Raw genomic sequence first — 21,384 nt, 5'->3', positions numbered from 1 at the left:
AACTTGCACCAACTAGAGCATCAAGAAGCCAAAACAAAGGGGGAACATGCCAAAGTAAAAGAGCTGAACAGATTATTTCAAAGGGCAGCTTGAGAAGACAAAGCGAAGTAGTATAATGGAATGTGCAAAGAGCTGGAATTGGAAAATAAAAAGGGAAGAATTTGTTACCCATTTTTCAAGCCAAGAGAACTGAAAAACAAATTTAAGCCTCAAGTCACAATGTTGGAAGATCCTATGGGCAATATATTGAATGATCCAGAAAGCATCAAAAGAAGATGGAGGGAATACATAGAATCACTATACCAAAAAGAACTGACTGACAATGAAAAAAATTCAGAACATTCCATATGAGTAGGAGCCAGTTCTAAAGAAGGAAGAAATAGAAGCTGCATTGAAGGCACTGACAAAAAGTAAGGCCCTAGGAATCGATGTGATACCAACTGTCTTGTTTCAATTAACAGATGCAGCCCTAGATGCACACTAGTCAATGCCAGGAAATTTGGAGGACAGCTCTCTGGCCAACAGATTGGAAGACGTCCATATTTGTTCCCATTCCCAAGAAAGATGATCCAACAGAATGTGGAAACTGGAGCATTATCATTGATATCACATGCATGCAAAATTCTGCTGAATATCATTAAAAAATCGCTAGAACAGTACATAGACAAGGAACTGCAAGAAGTTCAAGCAGCATTTAGAAGAGGCTTTGTCACCAGAGATATCACTGCTGATGTCAAATGGATCCTGGCTGAAAGTAAAGAATACCAGAAGAATGTCTATTTGTTCTTTATTGACTATGCAAAGACATCTGACTGTGTGGAATATAACAAGTTATGGCGAATGTTGACAAGAATGGAAATCCCAGAGCACTTACTTGTGCTCATGCAAAACCTTTACCTACACCAGGAGGCTGTTGTGCAAACAAAGCAAGGGAACACTGCATGGTTTAAAATTAAGAAGGGAGTGTTTCAGGGTTGTATTCTCTCTCCGTACCTATTCAACCTGTATGCTGAGCAAATAATTAGAGAAGCTGGACTATAAGAGGAGAAATATGGCATCAGGATCAGAGGAAGATTCATCAATAACCTGTGTAATGCAGATGACACAACCTTGCTGGCTGAAAGTGAGGAGGACTTGAAGCACTTGTTGCAGAAGAATGCAGCCTTTGGTATGGATTACATTTAAATGTCAAGAAAACAAAGATTTTTATCACTGGAACAACAGGCAACATGATGGATGGAGAAGAGATTGAAGCTGTCAACAACTCCATCTTAATTAACACCCCTCATACCAGCAGTCAGGAGATCAGAAGACACATTGATTGCACTGGGAAAGTCTGTAAGTTATTGAGGAGTAATGATGTCACTTTGAGAACTAAGGTGCTTCTGATTCAGGCCATGGTCTTTTGAATCACTTGCTATGCATCTAAGAGCTGGACAGTGAATATGGATGACAGAAGAAAAGTTGATGCCTTTGAGCTGTGGTGTTGGATAAGAGCACTGGACATCCCATGGACAACCAGAAGAACAAATAAATATGTCATAGAGAGGATGCAGCCAGAGGGCTCTTTGGAGGCAAGGATGATGAGGCTTCACCTCAGGTACCTCGGACATGTTGCTAGGAGGGACTATTACTTGGAGCAGAACATGATACTCAGAAAGGTAGAGGCTTGGCAAAGGAGAGAAAGACCAAGTGGATTGACATGGTGACAGCTGCCAACAAGCTCTCTTGTGTCAGAAAGGGTGAGGATGGTGCAGGATATGACAGGGTTCAGATCTGTTGTTCATAGGGTCACTATGAGTTGATGGCATGTACAAACAATGTAACAATGTTCCCTTGTTCTGCTTGGACACATGCTTTTATGTATATACACATAGTTATTCAGAAGAGTTTCTGCATAGTGCTGGTTGTTGATGAGTCTTCCTTCAATCCGGATGCCACAGTCCTCCTCATAGAGCCCAGCCTCCTGGCTGATCTGTTCTGCATATAGATTGAAAAGATATGGTGATATGTTGCTTCCCTGGCATACAAACTTCCTGATTTTGAACCATGCAGTGTTTCCTTGCTCTGTTCTAATGACTAGGATTCCCATTCTTCTCAGAGTCAGCCACAGTTTGTTGTGATCCACACAGTCAAATGCTTTTGCGTAGTCAACGAAAACCAGAAATTCCTCTGATACTCTCTGCTTTCCGCCAAGATCCATCTAACATTAGCAATAATATCCCTAGAATCAAGGCATCTTCTAAACCTAGCGTGCACAACTGGAAGTTCTCTGTTGATGTGCTGTTCAAGTCGTTTTCGGTAATTTTCAGCAGAATCTTGCATGTGATATTAATGATATTGTTTGATAATTTCCACACTCTGTCAGGTCACCTTTCTTTGGAATGAGAACAAATATAGATCTCTTCCAGGCAGTTGGACAGCTAGCTATCTTTATCTTTCCGTTTTCTTGGCACAGCTTGGTGATCACATTCAGGGTAGAGTCTATTTGTTGAAATATGCCAGTTGGTACACCATAAATTCCTGGGGCCTTGTTTTTTGCAGTTCTTTCAGAGTAGCTTGAATTTCTTCCTTTATCACCATAGGCTCTGCTTATACATTGTTTCATGAAATTTTTCTGTGCCAGCCACTTCCTTTTGGTAGAATGACTCTGTTCCTTTTGGTAGAATGACTTTGTATACTCCTATCTTCTTTTAATGCTTCCTGGATCATTTAATATTCTGCCCAAAGCATCCTTAAGTATTGCAACTCGAGGCTTAAGTATTGCAACTCGAGGCTTGAATTTGCTTGCTACAGAAGGTCAAGGACTGCAAACTTAAATATGGATTGAGACTCAACATCAAGAAAACAAAGATCTCACCACTGGCCTGATGGGCAGCATCATGATAAGTAGCTTCACTTTGCTTGTCTCCACAATCAACACTCTTGGTACCAGCAGCCAGGAAATCAAAAGATGAATTGCACTGGGTAAGTCTGCTGTCAGGGACCTCTCCAGAGTACTGAAGAGCAACGATGCCAGTCTGGAGACTAAGGTGTATCTGATCCAGGCCATGGTCTTCACAGTTACTTGTTATGCATAAGAAAGCTAGACAATGACGAGGGATGATAGAAGGAGAATTTATACCTCTGAGGAGGGTGGAGGGACAGCACAAAAGAGGAAGACGCTGATTGAGATGAATTGACTCAGTTACTGAGGTAATGGGGGATAGGTGTGTGTCAGAGACAATAAGGTTGGCTCAGGGTAAAGCAGGGTTCAGAGCTGTTGTACCTACGGTCGCTGTGAGTCGCAAGCAACCTGACGTCATGTAACAGCAACAACATTCAGAAGAGACTGTAACTTCAGGGTTATTACTGTTCTCAAATGGATCTTGGCTGAAAGTAGAGAATACCAAAAGGATTCTATTTATGTTTTAGTGACTATGCCAAAGCATTTGACTGGGTGGATCATAACAAATTATGACTAACACTGAGAAGAACGGGAATCGTAGAACACTAAATTGTACTTATACGAAACCTAGACCAAGAAGCTGTTATCCTAACAGAACAAGGGAACACAGCATCGTTTAACATCAAGAAAGGTGCATGTCAGGGCTATGTCCTTTCTCCAAATCTGTGCAATCTGTATGCTTCACAAATCATATGAGAGGTGGGACTTTATAAAGATGAGTGTGATATCAGGATGAAAGACTCTTCAACAACTTGTGTTATACCAGTGAAACAACCTTGCTTGCTGCAAGTGAGGAGGACTTGAGACCCTTGCTGCAGAAGATCAAAGATTTTAATAGAGACTACATCTCAACATTAAGAAAACAGAAATTCTTACCTCTAGGCCAATAGACAACATTATGATAGTTGAAGAGAAGATTGAAGTTGTTAACAACTTCATCTTACTTGAATCCACAATCAACACGCTTGGTAACAGCAGTCAAGAAATTAAAATATAGGTTGTATTGGGGAAATTGGCTGTCAAGGACCTCTCCAAGGTACTGACGAGCAGCTATGCCAGAAGCGGTTTAAAGACTAAGGTGCTCTGATAGAACCCATGGTCTTTTCATTTACTTCTTATGCACCAGACATATTTCTATGACTAAGGATGATAGAAGAATTGATGCCTTTGACGTGTAGTGTTGAATTGTGTTTGAGGAGAATACGGAATATCCCATGAACTGCCAAAAGAACAAACAGCTATGTCTTGGAGCTAGTATAGGTGGGGTGCTTCTAGAGGCAAAGATGATGAAACTTCATCTCACGTACTTGGGCATATTGTCAGGAGAGACCAGTTATGATCTGAAAGATGGAGTGTCAGGGAGTGAGAAGGAGATTCTTAAAGAGATGGATTGACACAGTGACTGTCAAGTAGGTGTGAGGATAATGTAGATCTTGAGGATGGTGTATAATAGCACAAGGTTCTGGTGTGTTCATAGGATCACTATGAGTCATAGTAGACTCAACAGTACTTAACAGTGACAACAACAATAGAAATATCTGTTGTTGCCGTTGTTGATTGCCGTCAAGTCGAGGATGACTCATAGTGACCCTATGAATGAAAGGCCTGAAGCTTTTCTGTAGCTATCGACATTTATTGAAGTTCAGAGAGTTTCCAGAGGCATGTTGTTTAGGAAGTGGATGCCACACCTGCTTCCAATAGCCAACCACAAATTGAGATACTTGAGAGTGAACTTGACTAGAGACACTAAAGACCTGTACAATGAAAAGTACAGAACATTTTTTCAAGACACAATAAAAGATCTAAAGAGATGGGGAAATGTGCCTTGTTCTTAGATAGATTCAGTATTGTGAAAATGACAATCCTATTACAAGCAATTTACATGTTTAATACAATCCCAATCCAGATACCAAATTAGTTTTTCAAGGGGTTGAAAGGGAAATTGTCAAGTTTTTTGAAGAGAAAAGAGACCCTGAATAAGCAAAGCACTTCTGAAAAACAAAAATGAAGTGGAAGGCATAGCACTCCTTGACTTCAAAACCTACTACATAGCAGTAGTAACCAAAATAGCACGGCTCTGGTCCAATGACCGGCACACAGACCAATGGAACAGAATTGAGAACCCAGAAATGGATCCAGCTCTCTATGGTCAGCTGACATTCGACAAGGAAATCAAATGGGGAAATCAAATGGGGAAATGACAACCTCTTCAACAAATGGTGTGGGCAAAATTGGATGGCTACTTGCAGAAAGCTGAAACAGAATCCACATCTCACACCATACAAAAAAAGATCAACTCAAAGTGCATCAGAAACCTGAGAATAAAGCCCCAAACCATAAATGCACAATCTGGAAAGGATAAAATTTATGAATGAGACCTTCTAAAGATTAAATCCCTGTGTACATCAAAAGCCTTTTATAACAGAGTGAAAAGAAAACTTACTGACTAGGAAAAAACATTTGGTAATATCATTTCAGACAAGAGTCTAATATCAAAAGTTTACAGAATCCTACAGGGCCTCCACAAGAAAAAGACTGATAACACAATTACAAAATGAACAAAAGGCATGTAAAGACTTTTCACAGAGGAAGATATTCAGCTGGCCAACAGACACACAAAGAAATGTTCAGCATCACTGTAATAAGAGAAATGCAAATCAAAACCACAATGAGATACCATCTCAACCCAGTAGCAGGGGCAAAGTTTAACAGGACAACAGGTAATAAATGCTGGAGAGGATGTGGCAAGATAGGAACTCTTGTACATTGTTTGTGGCATGTCACCAGCTATTCTGCTTCCTGTAATATACCCTGAGAGACTGAGAACTGAGGTACAAATGGAAGTCTTATACACTAATGTTCATAACAGTCTTATTCACCATTGTAAGAATGTGGAAACAGCCCAAAAGTTCAACCACATCAAATGGATTGAGGAATTATCTTACATTGACACAATAGAATACTATGCAGTACGCAGGAGTAATGATTTTGAAAATCACTACCTAACTTGGAAGGGACTGGAGATTATTATGCTAAGTGAACAAACTCAGTCTCATAAGGACAAATACTATATATTACCATTATTGTAGAAAGAAAAAGATAACTAGTAAAATGTGTATGAGGATCCAATGGGGGGAGGGTAGGAGCAGAGGGGTGAGGATGGGTGGGAGGTAATCGTAGGGTCACACAATTAATGGTGGAGGGAAGGGTGGGTAAAGGAAATGGGAAAGATCCAGTTTTAAAAACCAGTGTATGCAAACTTTGTAAATAAAAGAGTATAAAATAAAAATTTTATTAAAAAAAGAGTAAAAGGATAAGAATAATTTTTAGAAAATTAATAAGATACGCCCAAATGTCCATGGGCATAAAGGTAAAGCAGGATGTATGGCAAAGCATTAACCTTGCCCAAAGAGAGACTTCAGTTTTCAGGGAGGTAATTTCCAATCCTCTTTTGATACCTGGCTTCATTGGAGTATCTTGGTTTACCTGGAAGCCTTTGATCAGTGTAGAGCATCTATGCCAATGAGGTGATTTATGATGGGTTGTTTAGGACTACAAGATACACACTCACCCTCGAGAGGAGCTAGAAGCTAAGATCAGCCATGGAAGAAGTCAACCATGCCTATATCAACCATTCTCAACACTTAGGTTCGGGTGTGCTTTTTTAACTAAAGAAGCATCATGAATATTATCACTCACCATGACTTAAAAGAATTAGTCCAGTCTAGGACTCCACTAGGACTATGCAGATGACACAACTTTACTTGATGAAAGTGAAGAGGACTTGAAACACTTGCTGCAGAAGATAAAGAACTAGAGCCTCTAATATAGATTCTATCTCAGTATCAAGAAAACAAAAATTCTCATCACTGGACTGATGATGCTATATGGAGAAAAGACTGACGTTGTCAATGAGTTCACTTTAATTAGTTCACAATTAGCACTTAGTATTGTTGTTGTACTGTAGAGTCACCTGTGACTCATAGTACCCCTATATACAATAGCTCTGAACCCTGCCCTAGCCTAAGCCAATTTCACTGTTTCTGACACACCTCCCATTATCACCCTGTGTCAGTCCATCTCCTCCTAGGTCTTCTTCTCTTGTGCTGTACCTCCAGTTTTCCAAATATGATGTCTTTCTACAAGGACTGGTCCTTGCTGCCATTATGTTCAAAGTATGTCAGATGTAGCTTTAAAATCCTTGCCTCTAGGGAACAAATTGCTTTCACACTCTCCAGGACAAACCTGTTTGTTCTCTTGGCAGTCCATGGTGTGTTCAATACTCTTCTCCAGCCCTACAACTCAAAGGCATCAATTCTTCTGTCATCCTTTGTCATTTACAGCTCTCTGATGCATAGCACATAATTGCAAAAACTATGTCTTGGATCAGATGCACCTCAGTCCCTAGACTGACATGGCTGCTCCTCAGCACTCTGGAAAGATCTGTGACAGCAGATTTTTCTAATACAATTCATCTTTTTCGTTCCTGAATGCTGGTGCCAAGAGTGTTGATTGTGGAGATGAGCAAGCAGAAATTGTTAATTCCCTCAATCTCCTCTCCATCTACTATAATGCTGCCAATTGGCCCAGTGTTGAGAATCTTTGTTTGCTTGATGTTGAGCTTCAGACTATATTGAAGACTAATTCTTGACCTTCCGAAGCAAATGTTTCAAGTATTCCTCAGTTTCCACAAGTAAAATTGCATCATCTGTATAAGGCAGATTGTTGATGAGTCTTCCTCCAATCTTAATGCCACATTCTGCCTCATCAAGTCCAGTCTCCCGAATGATTTGTTCAGCATATAGATTGGAAAGGTTTGGGCACAGGATGCATCCCTGGCATACTCCTTTCTTAAACTTGAACCATGCAGTATCACCTTGCTCTGTTCTGATGACTGCTTCTTTGTCTAGAAGTATCTGTAGATATGTATATATACATATATGCAAATACAGTTACATATATCCATTGGACACACAAATATGGATACTCCTCAGATATGTAATCAGAAGCTTTCCCAAACTCCTTCCAACATTGGCTTTTTGGGGAGTTTGAAGGCTTAGGCCAATAGTCTAAGAGGACAGCCCTGTTGGCATTAACAAAGGTCACAAAGAAAAAACATGATCCTAGTGAAGGGAAAAGAGTCTGGGGTCTTAAAAGCTTGCAAACAGCCACTGGAGACATTATTATAGATCTTTCCTTACCAGGAACAAAACTGTAAGAAGATAACCAAAAGCACAGAACAGAAACAATTGTACACAAGACAGCACCTCATCTTCCCCAGACTAGAGGACCTCGAGGGTTCTTGACTACCAGCAGTGACTGTTCTGATGAGGGTCATGGTAATTGAAGAGAATGGGAGAAAAAGAGCAGAGCGTAAATTTTCATGTGAAAAATGAATAACTATGCCAGGCAGTTGAGAACAGTAGAGAAGAGAGGCCATCCTGGTACTGTCACCCTGATACACTCTTCAAGCCTAGAACCCAGTCTGAGTAGCACCTGGAATAAGATTAGAGCCTTCCTTTATACCCGTCTATGTGAGACCAAAAGGTCAAGAATTACTCAAAAGCAAAGATGATGAAGATAAGGGGACAGGGAAACTAGAGTACTGGGGAGGGAACAAACGGAACAAAAGAGAACGTTGACACACTGTGATAAATGTAACTGTCACTGAAAACGCATGTGGAAATCTTCCACTGGGAAATTAACTAGCTGTGCAAACTTTAAAAAAGATGCAATAAAAGATTATTTGAACAAAACGCCCTGTGAATCATAATGGTCCGATCAGTAGCCCATCATGAGGATGGTGTGGCTGGGGACTGGACTGCATTTTGTTGTTATGTGTGACATTGTCATGAGTCACAGGCTGACTCAGTGGCAGCTAACAAGAAATAATGTGGATAGTACGATCTATTCCATGGGTAATGGGGAGAGAGAATGTGGATAATGTGCTTAAACCTGATGTCTGGCACTTGGTTAGGTCCCTAATAGTTGCTGTGCCATCCTAATTAATGTAATAGGTATGATTATACTGTGTGTTGATGTCAGGGGAGGTAGAAAAAGAGGGGTTAAACCGTGAAGGACAGAAAATGTCATTTGCTTGTTTGTTTTTTTAAAAAGGTGAATAAATACAAATTCACTAGCCTGTGAAGTTTTTCTTTAAATTGAATCACTTTTTAAATTTAATATGTCTAAAAAAAGAAATTTTATATCCTAAGTGGAAAGAGAGTATCAATTACTTTAAATAGGAGATAACCGAAGAAACAACCACAGTGCAAACAAAGAAGCAGTTATTAAATTCCAGCTAGATACTGTTTCTTCCTCTCAATTTGTTAAAAAGAGAAATTAGCAAGTGTTGGAGACTGGGTTAAAGCACAGCACAGGTGGTTTATCTTGTGTGCTTGGAAGGATTAAAAGGAAGGTGACTGTATAACATCATTTAAACAGGGGTACTCTTGAGATTATAAGGGTGGGGAGATAGGTTTTATTAATGACATCAGGGCAACAGGCACAAACCAGAATATCTAAGGCAAATTGGCAAATAAAACCCAATGCCATTGAGGTAAATCCTACTTATAGAAATCCTGTGGGATAGGGTAGGACCACCTTGTAAGGTTTGCGGGCCTGTAAATCTTTACATTAGCAAACCACCATATCTTTGTCGCTTGGAGAAGCTAGTGTAGTGGATTCAAGCTCCTGACCTTTTAATGTTAGGACCTGAGAGCTTTAATGACTGTGCCACCAAGGCTCCTAATTGGGAATTAGTCACCCCAAGTAATTAAAAGGTAGTTCTGGTGGCTTACTGGGTAAGAGGACAACCCAGAGGCAGGCAGTTCGAATCCACCAGCTGCTCTATGGGATTCCTCCCATGTGATTTATACCCTCTGAAAATGAGCTGGAGAGTCAGCTATGAATTTGTTTATTTTAAAAAAAAAATACTTTAAACTTTTCTTTTATATTAGTTTTAATAATTAATTAAAAGAGAACGTAAAGGGCCCAACTTGCTGAACCCATGATCCCTTGCTACTTACTGGTGTGTTTGTGAGGAGTCTCGAGCCATCTTCCACGCTGTGGGAAGCCGTTTAAGAGGCAGACAAGATGGAGAAGGGCTTTGGAGATAGGGGGAAGCAGCCTGTGCAAAGGCGTGCAGGTGTGAAACATGTGAGTGTAGGAGCTATAAGTAGATTGGGTTGCTGGACAATAGCCCCAGAGGTGGGAGGTGGGTCCAAGTCCTTGGACCCAACCTTGACTGCCATCCTGAGGTCCCCAGCATCTTGTCCTGTTGGCTGACGGCTGTAAGGCATCGAGGAGCTGGGTGTCGTGGGAGGAGACAGGATGAGTCAGACACGGTCCCTGCTCTCGAGGAGCTCCTAGCCTTTTGTGAGGGAGATGCTGGGGACCTGGCTGGCTCTCGTGGGAGGCTGAGTGGACAGGACCGCCGTGGGGCTTGGGGAGGAAGCAAGCGTCATTGGAGGAGGCCTCTGTCTTGATGTCTGGTCTCACAGGGAGTCCACTGGACTGCAAGAGTAGAGCCTGGAATTTTCAAAGTCCACCTCCTCCCGCTTCCCACCCCCCATGATTCTGATACTCTGTGGGGTAGGCAAAGTACTGCTGGGGTGACAAGCCATGAAGGAGGGGTTGGAACCTTGTTTCAAAGAGATCCGCTGGGGCCTGCTCAGAGCTGTAGGCCGAGCCCCAGGGAGGGTGCAGAGAACCCTGCGAAGGGAGGACTGTTTTGTCAATTGCAATGCTCTTTCCCTGTGGAAGTGATGATTATTGTGGTTATTTTTATCATGTTCACGACAAAGGAGGCTGAAGGGGCTGGACTGTGGAATTTAGGGGGGAAGGGTCTGTGGAGCAGGTGTCTGCAGTCCTGTTCTGGCAGCAGAGAGCTCACTAGTGCCAGGGGTGAGACAAAGTGACCTCTGTGTAATTAGGGTGGAAGATGCCGCTGTTGCTGAGAACCCATCTCGAGTCTCCTGTGAGAGGGGCTAGGAGAGATCCTTCCTTAGGGATCACAAGTGGGAAACCCAGGATACTTCTGTTTGGAGCCTACCGAGAAGAAAGAACCTCTGTGGTCAGCCTAGGAAGGCTTCCCAGAGGAGGTGGCATTTGATATGCAGAGGATTTAGGGATTGAGATGGAGAAAGAGCATTCCAAGGAGAGAGAGAATAAGCATTAACAGATGCCTGGAGGGAGGACAACATTTGCATGTTTAAGGATAACAAGATGGGAGTGACAACTCATTTTCATTGAGAGCTTATTGAGCTCCAGGCGGGCTGTATCTCTTGTCTCGGTTAATCCTCACACTGAACCTGTGTGGTAGGACGTGTCATTCTGTTTTTCCAAATGGAGCATCTGAAGCTCTGAGAAGTGAGGTGACTTGCCCAAGGGCACACAGTAAGACAGTGGCAGAGCTGAAAAGCAAACCCACATCTGCCTGTCTCTAAAATCTGTGTCCTTCCTGCTGTCCCTCATGGCCGGTGGGGTGCTTGGCTGCGTAGTAGGGAGAGAAAACAGGCCTGGACAGGCCAGTAGGGAACAGAGGTTTAAACTGGAGGCTATAGCAGTGGGGAGCTGCTGAAGCTTCCCCAGCAGACAAGTCACGTGACTGCAGCTGGGTGTCCATAGGATCACTTTTGAGGCTACAGAGGAGAAATCGGGCTCACTCCAATTGGGGGGGGGTGTTGGATGTGCAAAGAAACATCTAGAAAATGACGTGAAGATAGAATAGTAAGGCAAGTACCAGGGGCTTTGGAGAGAGGGCAGGGGCTTGGTGCCCATGAGAATTAGGGAAGATGTCTCTCTCCTAGGAGGCCCAAGTCAAGTTGTATTTAGTCAGAGCCACAGCAGGCCTGGGTTCAAGTCTTACCACAGCCTCTCTCTATCCAACAATGCGTCTCATTCCTCATTAGCTAAATAGAGGAAACTGGTCCTAATGAGGCTCCAGTGAGATGATGTGCAACACACAGTGACTGGCAGGCAGTTGTTTATTAAATATTACCTAATTGAAAACAAAACAAACCCATAAAAGGTCATCAGGTGGCAGCCCCGTTTATACTCACAATCAGCAGCTGGGTGGGAGAGCTGATCGGCTGCAGGGTGGTGAGCACCTGCTGAGCTTGCTGGAGGGCTACGTGGCAGAAACTGGGGTCCTTACACCCCCTTCTGGACTCCTCTTTGTCCTCCTAGGTAATGCCTGACTGCTTCCCCTTTGGGTCTTCCTGTTCTGGACCCAGAGCTGCTGACCCCGGAGTGTGATGTCATGCATGCTGAGTGAATGATTTGGTTAATGAGCCCTGTTAGTGTGGTCCATTGTGAGTTGCATTGCTAAGCCCAAGGCTGAGTCTCCCTGACTTTTTGAACCCATCACTGGCTCTGCAGGAGAAAGATGCGCAGTCTCTGATGTGAGTTAGAGCCTCAGAAACCCAATAAGAGAGGGTCAGCTATGAGTTGGCTCTGACTTGACTGCAATGAGTGAGTAATGTTCTCTGTCTTCTCCTTTCAGGGAGAATGGCCGTCACATCGTTCAGGGAGGATAAGTTGCTATCCTGTCCTTTGAGGTGATTAGGATGGAGTATGCAAGAGAGGGTTGATAATCAGAGGCCCCAGCTGGTGCCTTGGGGCATGCATATTGCTTGCCCTCTTTGGCCTAGTCCAGGGGCTTCAGAGCCACCCAGAAGATGAGAGAGTTGTCCGAAAGCTGGACCTGGGGTCGTGCTCTTATATTCTGGGAAAAACCACCACCACCACCTTTATTAAGTAGTAGGACTAGCCAGCAAATGGCTGATGAGTGGTTGGCTGAGAGCAGGGAGCCACAGACACCAGAGTGACCATGTTTTCTTTGTGGATGGGCTGGCGGATGGTTGGGAAGGGGTTGCCATAGACATGGGACGACAAGATGCCAGAACAGGAGCTGAATGAGAATATGTACAGATGGACCTGCAACACTGTCTGCAGAACAGTTATGAATACCTGGGTGTCAGGCTTGGGGGAGTATCTACGTGGTGGCCCCAGAGCCTTGTCTTTGAACCTGTCTTCACAGTGCCTGTGAAACTCATCCAGATTGTGATGCTGGGGGTGCTACTAGTTAGACACAGGGAGTAAAGATTACCAAAGACTTTCCAATGACCCCTTGGCTAGGTTGGGGGTAGGGGGGGTAGGCGAAGCAGGATGCCAGGGCCAAGAGTTCATTGACATTAATGATAAACCTTTGGGCTGGATTTGGTTCTCTCATTCTCAGAGACCAGGGACATGACTCACACACAGGCTTCTATTCAAAAAAGCACGTAAGTGGGGATCAGACAAAAGGTAGAACTCGCCATGATGAAAGGGCACGTAAAGGAGAAGCAGACAACTCCAGCCCAACAGTAGGATATAGGGAAAGCTTTAAGGAGGAGAGAACATTTGAGGTGGACTTTGGAGGATGAGAAGGAGTTTTTCATGTAAAGAAGGTGAGGACCCAGTATAATGGGCTGGGAGAAGATGATCCTATTTTGCTGCACTTGAAGGATACACAGGAGTGGAGCATGGAAGAGGCAGGTTAATGATAATGACCCAAGAGCAGTGGCTCACAGGGGTTTATTAAGCTTTGGCAGTAGATGTCTGATGGGGAGAGCAGGAGGCAGATGAGCTAAGGACAGGGAGATAGAGTAGCCAGAGAAGAAGGAGAAAATCAGGAGAGTTGGCGAGAAAATATTTCAAGGAGAGAATAGTCAACAGGACCAAATGTTGCCGAGGTCAAGTGAGACCAGGCCTATAACAAGCAGGGTGATGATGACTTTGTCAAGAACAGTTTCAGCCAGAGATGTGGGCAGAAGCCAGACTGCAGTGGATTAACAGAGGAGGTGACATTTGAAGCAGGAAGTGAGTGGCAGGTGAGAAACTGGAGTGCCAGCCTGTGGACCATTCTTTGATGGTGACAAGAAGCTGGAGGAGGAAGGAGAGTTCCTATGAAGGGGCCCAAGTAGGTCATTGGCTGCAAAGAGCAGAGGCTACTCAGGGAATGCTGGTGAGAGAGTGGAGCCCCCAGGAAAGGGACAGGAGGAAGGTGCAGGACTAGGCTGGAGGGCTGCTCTCCTTACGGAGAAGGGACAACAAAGGAAGAGATGCACATGCCCCAGAAACATTGGAGTTGGAGATACAAAGCAAGAAGTCACAGCTGCTTTCTCAGGGAAGGAGGCTGTTTCTGAGAGGTGGGGCAGGTGGCTTAGGGAGAGAGGTCCACATGGCTCCGGGTATTTTGAAGGAAGGGAGCTAAGAAGGTCTGCCAAGATGCCCTGGGCACCCAGTGGACGTGGAGCTTCTGAGCCTGTCGTGGTGCCAGTTGGCACAGCTGTGGACTTCTTCAGCAGCCTGGGGGTGGGCATGGAGAAGGCAGCTTGTCACAAGGCTCTGGGTCTGGGGACTGGCTGAGCAGGCATGGTGGAGGGCTGAATGAGGGAATGCAGGGGCTGGCTGGCAGGCATGGCATTGCCATCTCCAGGGTCCCAAAGCAAAGCCAAGAGGTATCACAGATGCTGTGCAGAGGAAGTTCACCCTGGGGGCTGGAGGATGGCATGTGAGGGGGTTTGAGGGTGAAGGTTGGGAGGGGAAGAGAGATGACAAAAATAAACCTGATAGTTACTGCCTTTTGAGCATGCGCATGTGCCTAGCAAGGTGCTCAGCTCGTCTTGGCCCCAGGCAGGAAGTCCTTGGTCCAGCTCTCAGGCGAAGTGCTGCAATTATTGTTCTGTGGAGACAGCAGGGTCAGAGAGGGTAGGAGACTGGCCCAGGCTCGCACAGCTGGCAGGTGTCCAAGCCCTAAGTTAGGAGCCAAGTTGCGTGACCCCAGATGTTCTAGGGTTCAGATCTAAGGTAGGATGGAGAAGTTTGAGGCTGTGGACTGGGCCCTGGCAGTGGGGATTTGAAATGAGGGACCAGTATTTAAGGTGACAAGGCTGGAAGCTGGACTGAGTGATGTTCTGGTCTCCCTGGGTGGTGAGTGTACCGGTGCCCCTCGTGTCAGGTAGGAGCATTCTCTCAGACACCTGCTTGGTACGAGAAGGCAGGGCGTGGGCATGATACAGCTCTATTGCTGCTATCTGGTTGGTTCCTACTCAGGGCAGCCCCGTGCATGCCCCAGAGCTAGGACTGCTCTGTTGGGTTTTTAAGGCTCTGATTCTGTGAAAGCAGATCACAGGCTGGACTTCCCAGCCGCCTCTGGGTTGGTTCAAACTACTAACCTTCGGCTAGTATGTTGTGTACCATTGAGCGGGAACTGACTCATAGCTGACCCTCCAGCAGGTTGTCAGAGGCTGTAAATCTCATGGGAGAAGATTGCCCATCTTTCTCCCGTAGACCTGCTGGTGGATTCGAACCATCTTTCTTCAGGTTTGCAGCGCAACTCTTTATCACTAAGCCACCAGAGCTCTTAGTAGTTCCACAGCTGGAATATTTGAACTGTGGGCCTTCGAGATAGCAGTAGAGATTCCTACCACTAGGCCACCAGAATAGTTAACTCTTTTTGCCACCCAGAGGCTCACGGAGCTCTTCAAAAGCAGAGTGCCTGTTCACAGTGCTTTCAGAAACGGAACGGTCAGGGTGGGGGAGAAGAGAACCTTCTAGACTGGAACAGCATAGCTGTGCTCTGTCCTCAAATCCTGTGCCAATCTCACCTGTGTGGTGTGGACTGGGCCTTTCCCCCTCATGCCCCACTCTCCTAAGTGCATGGAGGAGTGCCTGGGATGAGCTCATGTCTGTGCAGAAGGGGCAGGCTTTGGAGATATGGAACCTCTGAGCTCCTCCTCCCACATGAACTTGAAGGCCTAGATCAGACACATAAATTAGGGTGACCAAGAGCCTGGCAAGACTTTCCAGAGCACCTGCTGCCTCCCAAACCACCCGCTGCTCTCCTGGCTCTGGGAGCACAAAGAAAAGGGTCTGCTGGATGCGTCTACCTGCCCCAGGCTCTTGAGTGACAGGGGAGCAGGCATTCTGATCTGTGCCTCCAGGCCACAGTTCACTGCTACTTGAAGAACAGAATCAGGGCCCAGCACACAGCACCTGGCTTGACATGAACCGTGATGCAGACAGATTTGAGAGTGCATCTTGCTGGCCACCTGGGCTGCCCTGCTGGGCCCCTAGGAGTCAGCCCTAGAAGCAGGGAAGAGCGTGAATGTCACACTTCAGCTGTCTAAGCTATGTGGTCCTGTAGAATTCATTTCCCCTCCCTGGCATGATAAGCAGGTGATGGAGCCGTACTATGTCCCAGAGGTAGCATAAAAAGAGATAATGTACAGAAAGGGCTAGGCATGTGAGTCTCCTGCAGAGCTCATGGATGGGAGCAGCCACTCTGGGTAGATCCTGTAGCCTCAGTTTCCCAGTCTGTAAAATGGGGCGGGGGGTGGCACAGGGGACTGGACATACTGCTCTCTCAGCTTCACCTGCTGTTAGCTCCAGACACAACTCTGGCAGGACAGAACTGGCCTTTGCTGAGCCCCTGCCATCACTTCCGTGTTCCAGGTGAGGAGCCGGAAGAGGAACCGAAGGTGAAAACCCAGTGGCCAAGGTCTGCAGATGAGCCTGGGCTATACATGGCGCAGACAGGTAACTCGGGCCCGCCTCCCTTGCTCTGTGGCGGGGGCCCGACTGTGTGGCGTCTGGTGGCATGTGTGCTTGGCGTGTGCCCGTCTGTCTAAGTCCTAGAGTTCAGTCATGTCTTTCTGCCACATGAGGCCTGTGGGCAGGACTGGGTTGTCGTCTGAAGAGCCTGCCAGTTGGGATCAGGGTAGGAGGGTCCCTCAAATGCCTACACCCACCTTGCTGGTGCTTCCCTCCCTCCCCCAGGAGGCTGAGTGCGTTTGAGGTGTCTCCTGCCGCCGACGCTGGCTGTCCCTCTCTCGTAGGTGACCCGGCAGCTGAGGAGTGGTCCCCGTGGAGCGTGTGTTCTCTGACCTGTGGGCAGGGTCTGCAGGTGCGGACCCGCTCCTGCGTGTCCTCCCCCTATGGGACCTTGTGCAGTGGGCCCTTGCGGGAGACCAGGCCCTGCAACAATTCAGCTACCTGCCCAGGTATGCCTGCCTTCCTCCTTGCTGGGTCTGCCTGCAGGGCCAGGTCCTGTCTGGGATCTGGGCAGGCTAAGCTGCCAAAGGTGGTTGGCTACCTCCTTTCATTCATTCACCTTGGCTGACCCCTATGCCCTGCCTGGCCCCAGGCCGGACACTGGGATACAGATGAATCAGGCCAGAGTTCACTCCTGTGGCCTCAGTTCTGGGCATGCCACTCCCCTGATGCCCAAAACCTGGAAAGGAGTGTTTACTTATTTCTCTCACTGCCCTCCAGCCTCCCAATGCTCTGGCCACAACTCCTGCACTGCTCCACCTTCCTGTGTATGCTTTTTCTGGTCTTGCCCTCCCTTCCCCATTTTGACTGTTAAAATACAGCACTCCTTCAAGGCTTAAGACAAATGCAACTCCCCCCCACCCTTCATTTTTTAGACAAAGCCCTGCCTCTTTTGGGCACCCTGTACTCCACTCCCCTGAAAGCCTGTCCTAGACCCTATATGCTGTCCTCAGTTAAATGTACTTGTTGAGCCTCTGCTGTGTGCCTTCTGGGGGCAGATGGTTGACTCTAAGGGGCAGGGCAGCTTCAGTCAGTCCTGCCTTCTGCTACCTGAGAGAGTAGGGGCCTGAAACAGCTACTGGCTGCGGTGTAGAGTGGGGCCTACCTAGGAAGAGTGAGTTTAGAGCAGGGCTTGTCTGGGGAATGTGGTGCTTGGGGATGTGGTCGGTGCTTGCAAAGGGCTGGGGTGGTGCCGGGGGCGGGGCAAAGCCGCGTGCCCAGGTGTGAGCTTTCTGTGTTGGTGTTCATGTAGAGGTTTGTGTCTATTCGTGTGTCCTTGCTCTCGGGGCAGGGAGGGGCACTTCTGTCCCGGCCTGCTTGTTGGGTTCAGGCTTTGGGACTGGGGTTGAGGTGGGAAATGGGATCTTGAGGGCTTTCCGGGGCTTTTCCTCTGCCCTGAGGAGCGGAGCACCTCTGGCTCCAAGCCTGAAATGGGCCAGTGACCCTTTCGAGGTGTCCACAGGGGCTGTCCGTTGTGAACTGGGACTAGATACCTTTGCCTTCCACATCCCACCAAGGACAGAGTTCTGGGGCCACGAGAGATCTCTGGCAGCAGAACCTGGTGAAGGCAGAGCCAATGAGGAGCATTCGCAGCGCGGCTGAGCTCCTGATTGGTGGGTGGACGGGCAGACGCTGGCAGTGGGCGGGGCCAAAGTGCCTCCCAGCCATCGGCCACGTGCTTCCTTGCAGTGCACGGCGTGTGGGAGGAGTGGGGGTCCTGGAGCCTGTGCTCCCGCAGCTGCGGGCGGGGGTCCCGGAGCCGGATGCGGACCTGCGTGCCCCCCCAGCACGGCGGCAAGGCCTGCGAGGGTCCTGAGCTGCAGACTAAGCTCTGCAGTATGGCTGCTTGCCCGGGTCAGTAGTGCCCGTGGGCTTCTAGGCGGGCACTGCCCAGCCGGGTGGGGGTTGGGAGACCCAGGGGAGGCAGTTAGATTCAGTGGACCTGGGTGGGGGAAGAGGGGCCCCTAGAGCTCTGACCAAGCATGGGGGATTGGAGAAGTATACCTGATAGACTTAGAGGTGACCCCCTAGCCCAGACTTGGGGATGGTACACTGTAACCCTACCCAGCACCTTGAGTTCTAGTCTCCTCTTGCTGATCATGGAGCTTTGGTGCTGATGGCCCAGTGACCATTGAGGGGACCCAAAGCTGGGCTTAAGTGTGAAGTAAGATGATCACCAGGTACCCCTTTGCTCATTTCCCTAGCCAAGAGTCTGGTGTGTGACTTGGTGATAAGTGGGGGAGGTGGCCCCTGTTCCTGGGGCTAGTGACAGGAGGCAGGAGAGGCCCAGGCACCACCTGTTCCTTTCTTCCACCCTCTCCACAGGGCTGGCCTCGCTCAAACCTTGAATGCCCAGCAGTTCTGATGTCCCCCTGCAGTGCTCTGCCACCCTCCCTTCACCCTCCCCTGACCCTGGCTTTGGTATCCCTGCTCAACGGCCACGCCTGCTTTTGTCTCCCCATGCAGTGGAAGGCCAATGGCTAGAATGGGGTCCGTGGGGCCCGTGCTCCTCATCCTGTGCCAATGGGACCCAGCAGCGCAGCCGGAAGTGCAGTGTGGCAGGTCCTGCCTGGGCCACGTGCACAGGTGCCCTGACTGACACCCGTGAGTGCGGCAACCTCGAGTGCCCAGGTGAGTATTCGGAACAGGGGAGGCAGGTGGCAGGCCTGGCCCTGGGGACACCTGGGGCCACTCATGCCACCTTCTCCTACAGCTGCTGATGGCAAGTGGGGGCCATGGAACGCATGGAGCTTGTGCTCCAAAACGTGTGACACAGGCTGGCAGCGCCGCTTCCGCATGTGCCAGGCCACGGGCACGCAGGGCTACCCCTGTGAGGGCACCGGCGAGGAGGTGAAGCCTTGCAGTGAGAAGAGGTGTCCAGGTACTGCCCGTCAGGACCCAGGGGCGGAGTGGGGGGAACCCATGAAGCCTCCTGAGCCCCTCCCTCTGCCCCCGCAGCCTTCCATGAGATGTGCCGGGATGAGTATGTGATGCTGATGACATGGAAGAAGGCAGCAGCTGGCGAGATAATCTACAACAAGTGCCCCCCCAATGCCTCAGGTGAGGGTCGGGCTGTTCTCTCCTCTGGGCCCCCAGCCTCTCTGAACCTCCACCCTGAGTATGACAGGTGGAGGTGGATGAGAGCTCAGCCTCACGCCCAGTCCTCTGTTTTCTCCCCTACAGGGTCTGCCAGTCGCCGCTGTCTCCTCAGTGCCCAGGGCGTGGCGTACTGGGGGCTGCCCAGTTTTGCCCGCTGCATTTCCCATGAGTACCGCTACCTGTACTTGTCAGTGAGTGGCCCTGGGAGTGGTAGAGGGAACTTGAATCGTTCTTACACTTTGGCATATGCTGTTCCCACTTCTGCCTGGCTATACCTGTCTCTGGCAAACTTCTGCTCATACCTCAAAGCCTCATTCTCATGGGCCGTCCCTTGTTCCTGCTGACTACCTCAGTGTTCCTTCAGCTCTTCAGGCATCTCATTAGGTTTTAGGAGTGCCTATCTCTGTCTTCTAGTGGCTTGAGAGTTCTTTGAACTAACGCACAGAATGGAATTTATTTGTGTCTCCAGTGCCCAGCCCAGGAGCAGCCCTGCCAGCCTGTCACTAGCTCCAGCCCAGGGGCAGGAGTGGCGTTAGCAGATGTGACCTATGTGTGTCTGTCTGACTGCAGTGAAGTGTTGGTTGTGTATTTTCATTTGGAACTTGTATTTATGGGCAGTTGTCTGTGCACGCGTGAATGATGGTGAGGTGCCGGATTCCCATACTGTGCTTGACAGTTTTGAATGTCTTTCTGAGCACCTCCTTTCTCTCGATGCTTCTGTTTTAGTTCCCTGCCCCTTCCCCTTCCCACTCCCGCCCCATGCAGACAGTGGGTGAACTGGGCCTCTCCCAGCTCCTGACAGTTCTGGTGACTGCGGCTCTCTGTCACTACAGCTTCGGGAGCATCTGGCCAAGGGGCAGCGCATGCTGGCTGGTGAGGGCATGTCGCAGGTGGTGCGTAGCCTGCAGGAACTGTTGGCCCGGCGAACCTACTACAGCGGGGACCTGCTTTTCTCTGTGGACATTCTGAGGAATGTCACAGACACCTTCAAGAGGGCCACTTATGTGCCCTCAGCTGATGACGTGCAGGTACCACCCTGCCTCCTGGGAGGAAGGACTGAGGGAGGAGAGGCCCTGGTCTGAGGGAGGTCCCGTAGTGGTCTTCTGGGGGTGTCAGGTGCAACAGTCATGGGGAAGCCCTTATCCCCTGGATCTGGGCCCCCATACATTCACTGCTCTCCCTCTAGCGCTTCTTCCAGGTGGTGAGCTTCATGGTGGATGCAGAGAACAAGGACAAATGGGATGATGCCCAGCAGGTGAGGGTCTGGGCTACCAGGCTTGTCCCCCTGCCCCCCACCTCCACCTTGGAGCTTTACACACCCTCTGTCCTCAGGTGTCCCCTGGCTCCGTGCACCTGCTCCGTGTTGTGGAGGACTTCATTCACCTGGTGGGCGATGCTCTCAAAGCTTTCCAGAGCTCCCTGATCGTCACGGACAACCTGGGTATGAGGGATTGGGGTGTGGGGGCTGAAGGGAGTTCTGATCGCTGAGAGGGATGGGTGGTTTGAGGTTTTGTCCTATTTTCATCTCTCTCTCTCTTTCTGGGCCCCATGGCCCCCTATTTAACCCCTACTTGTATCTTTTTCTCCATGTGTCATTGCTTCCATCTCCATCTCATCTATTTCTCTGTGTATGTATCCCTACCTTTACTCTCTGTCTGCAACAACCTGCCTGGTGCCTGCCTTCCGCATGGCTCTCTTCCTCGACGCGTGTCCTCCTGTTCCTGCCTCTGGTATGGTTT

General features: G+C 48.1%; 1 protein-coding gene across 2 annotated transcripts in view; it reads left to right on the top strand.

Annotated features, from left to right (window-relative positions):
* Positions 1–21,384, top strand: part of BAI2 (brain-specific angiogenesis inhibitor 2) — a 45,770-nt gene that overhangs the window by 10,107 nt on the left and 14,279 nt on the right. Inside the window, exons 2-11 of one of the 2 annotated variants that reach the window (XM_006894949.1) lie at positions 16,448–16,531; positions 16,831–16,995; positions 18,236–18,400; positions 19,013–19,177; positions 19,260–19,427; positions 19,505–19,606; positions 19,730–19,836; positions 20,479–20,673; positions 20,832–20,900; positions 20,978–21,086. In XM_006894949.1, coding sequence (XP_006895011.1) covers positions 16,448–16,531; positions 16,831–16,995; positions 18,236–18,400; positions 19,013–19,177; positions 19,260–19,427; positions 19,505–19,606; positions 19,730–19,836; positions 20,479–20,673; positions 20,832–20,900; positions 20,978–21,086 — 1,329 coding nt within the window. The remainder of the gene's footprint in view (positions 1–16,447; positions 16,532–16,830; positions 16,996–18,235; positions 18,401–19,012; positions 19,178–19,259; positions 19,428–19,504; positions 19,607–19,729; positions 19,837–20,478; positions 20,674–20,831; positions 20,901–20,977; positions 21,087–21,384) is intronic. The other variant, XM_006894950.1, reaches the window with a different exon arrangement.

The sequence above is a fragment of the Elephantulus edwardii genome, unplaced genomic scaffold (assembly GCF_000299155.1).
Source record: "Elephantulus edwardii isolate Elephantulus edwardi_28Jun2011 unplaced genomic scaffold, EleEdw1.0 scaffold00152, whole genome shotgun sequence".
NCBI classification, from domain to species: Eukaryota; Metazoa; Chordata; class Mammalia; order Macroscelidea; family Macroscelididae; genus Elephantulus; species Elephantulus edwardii.
Note: the sequence above shows the minus strand (reverse complement) of the source record. Positions and strands in the feature narration are given on the sequence as shown.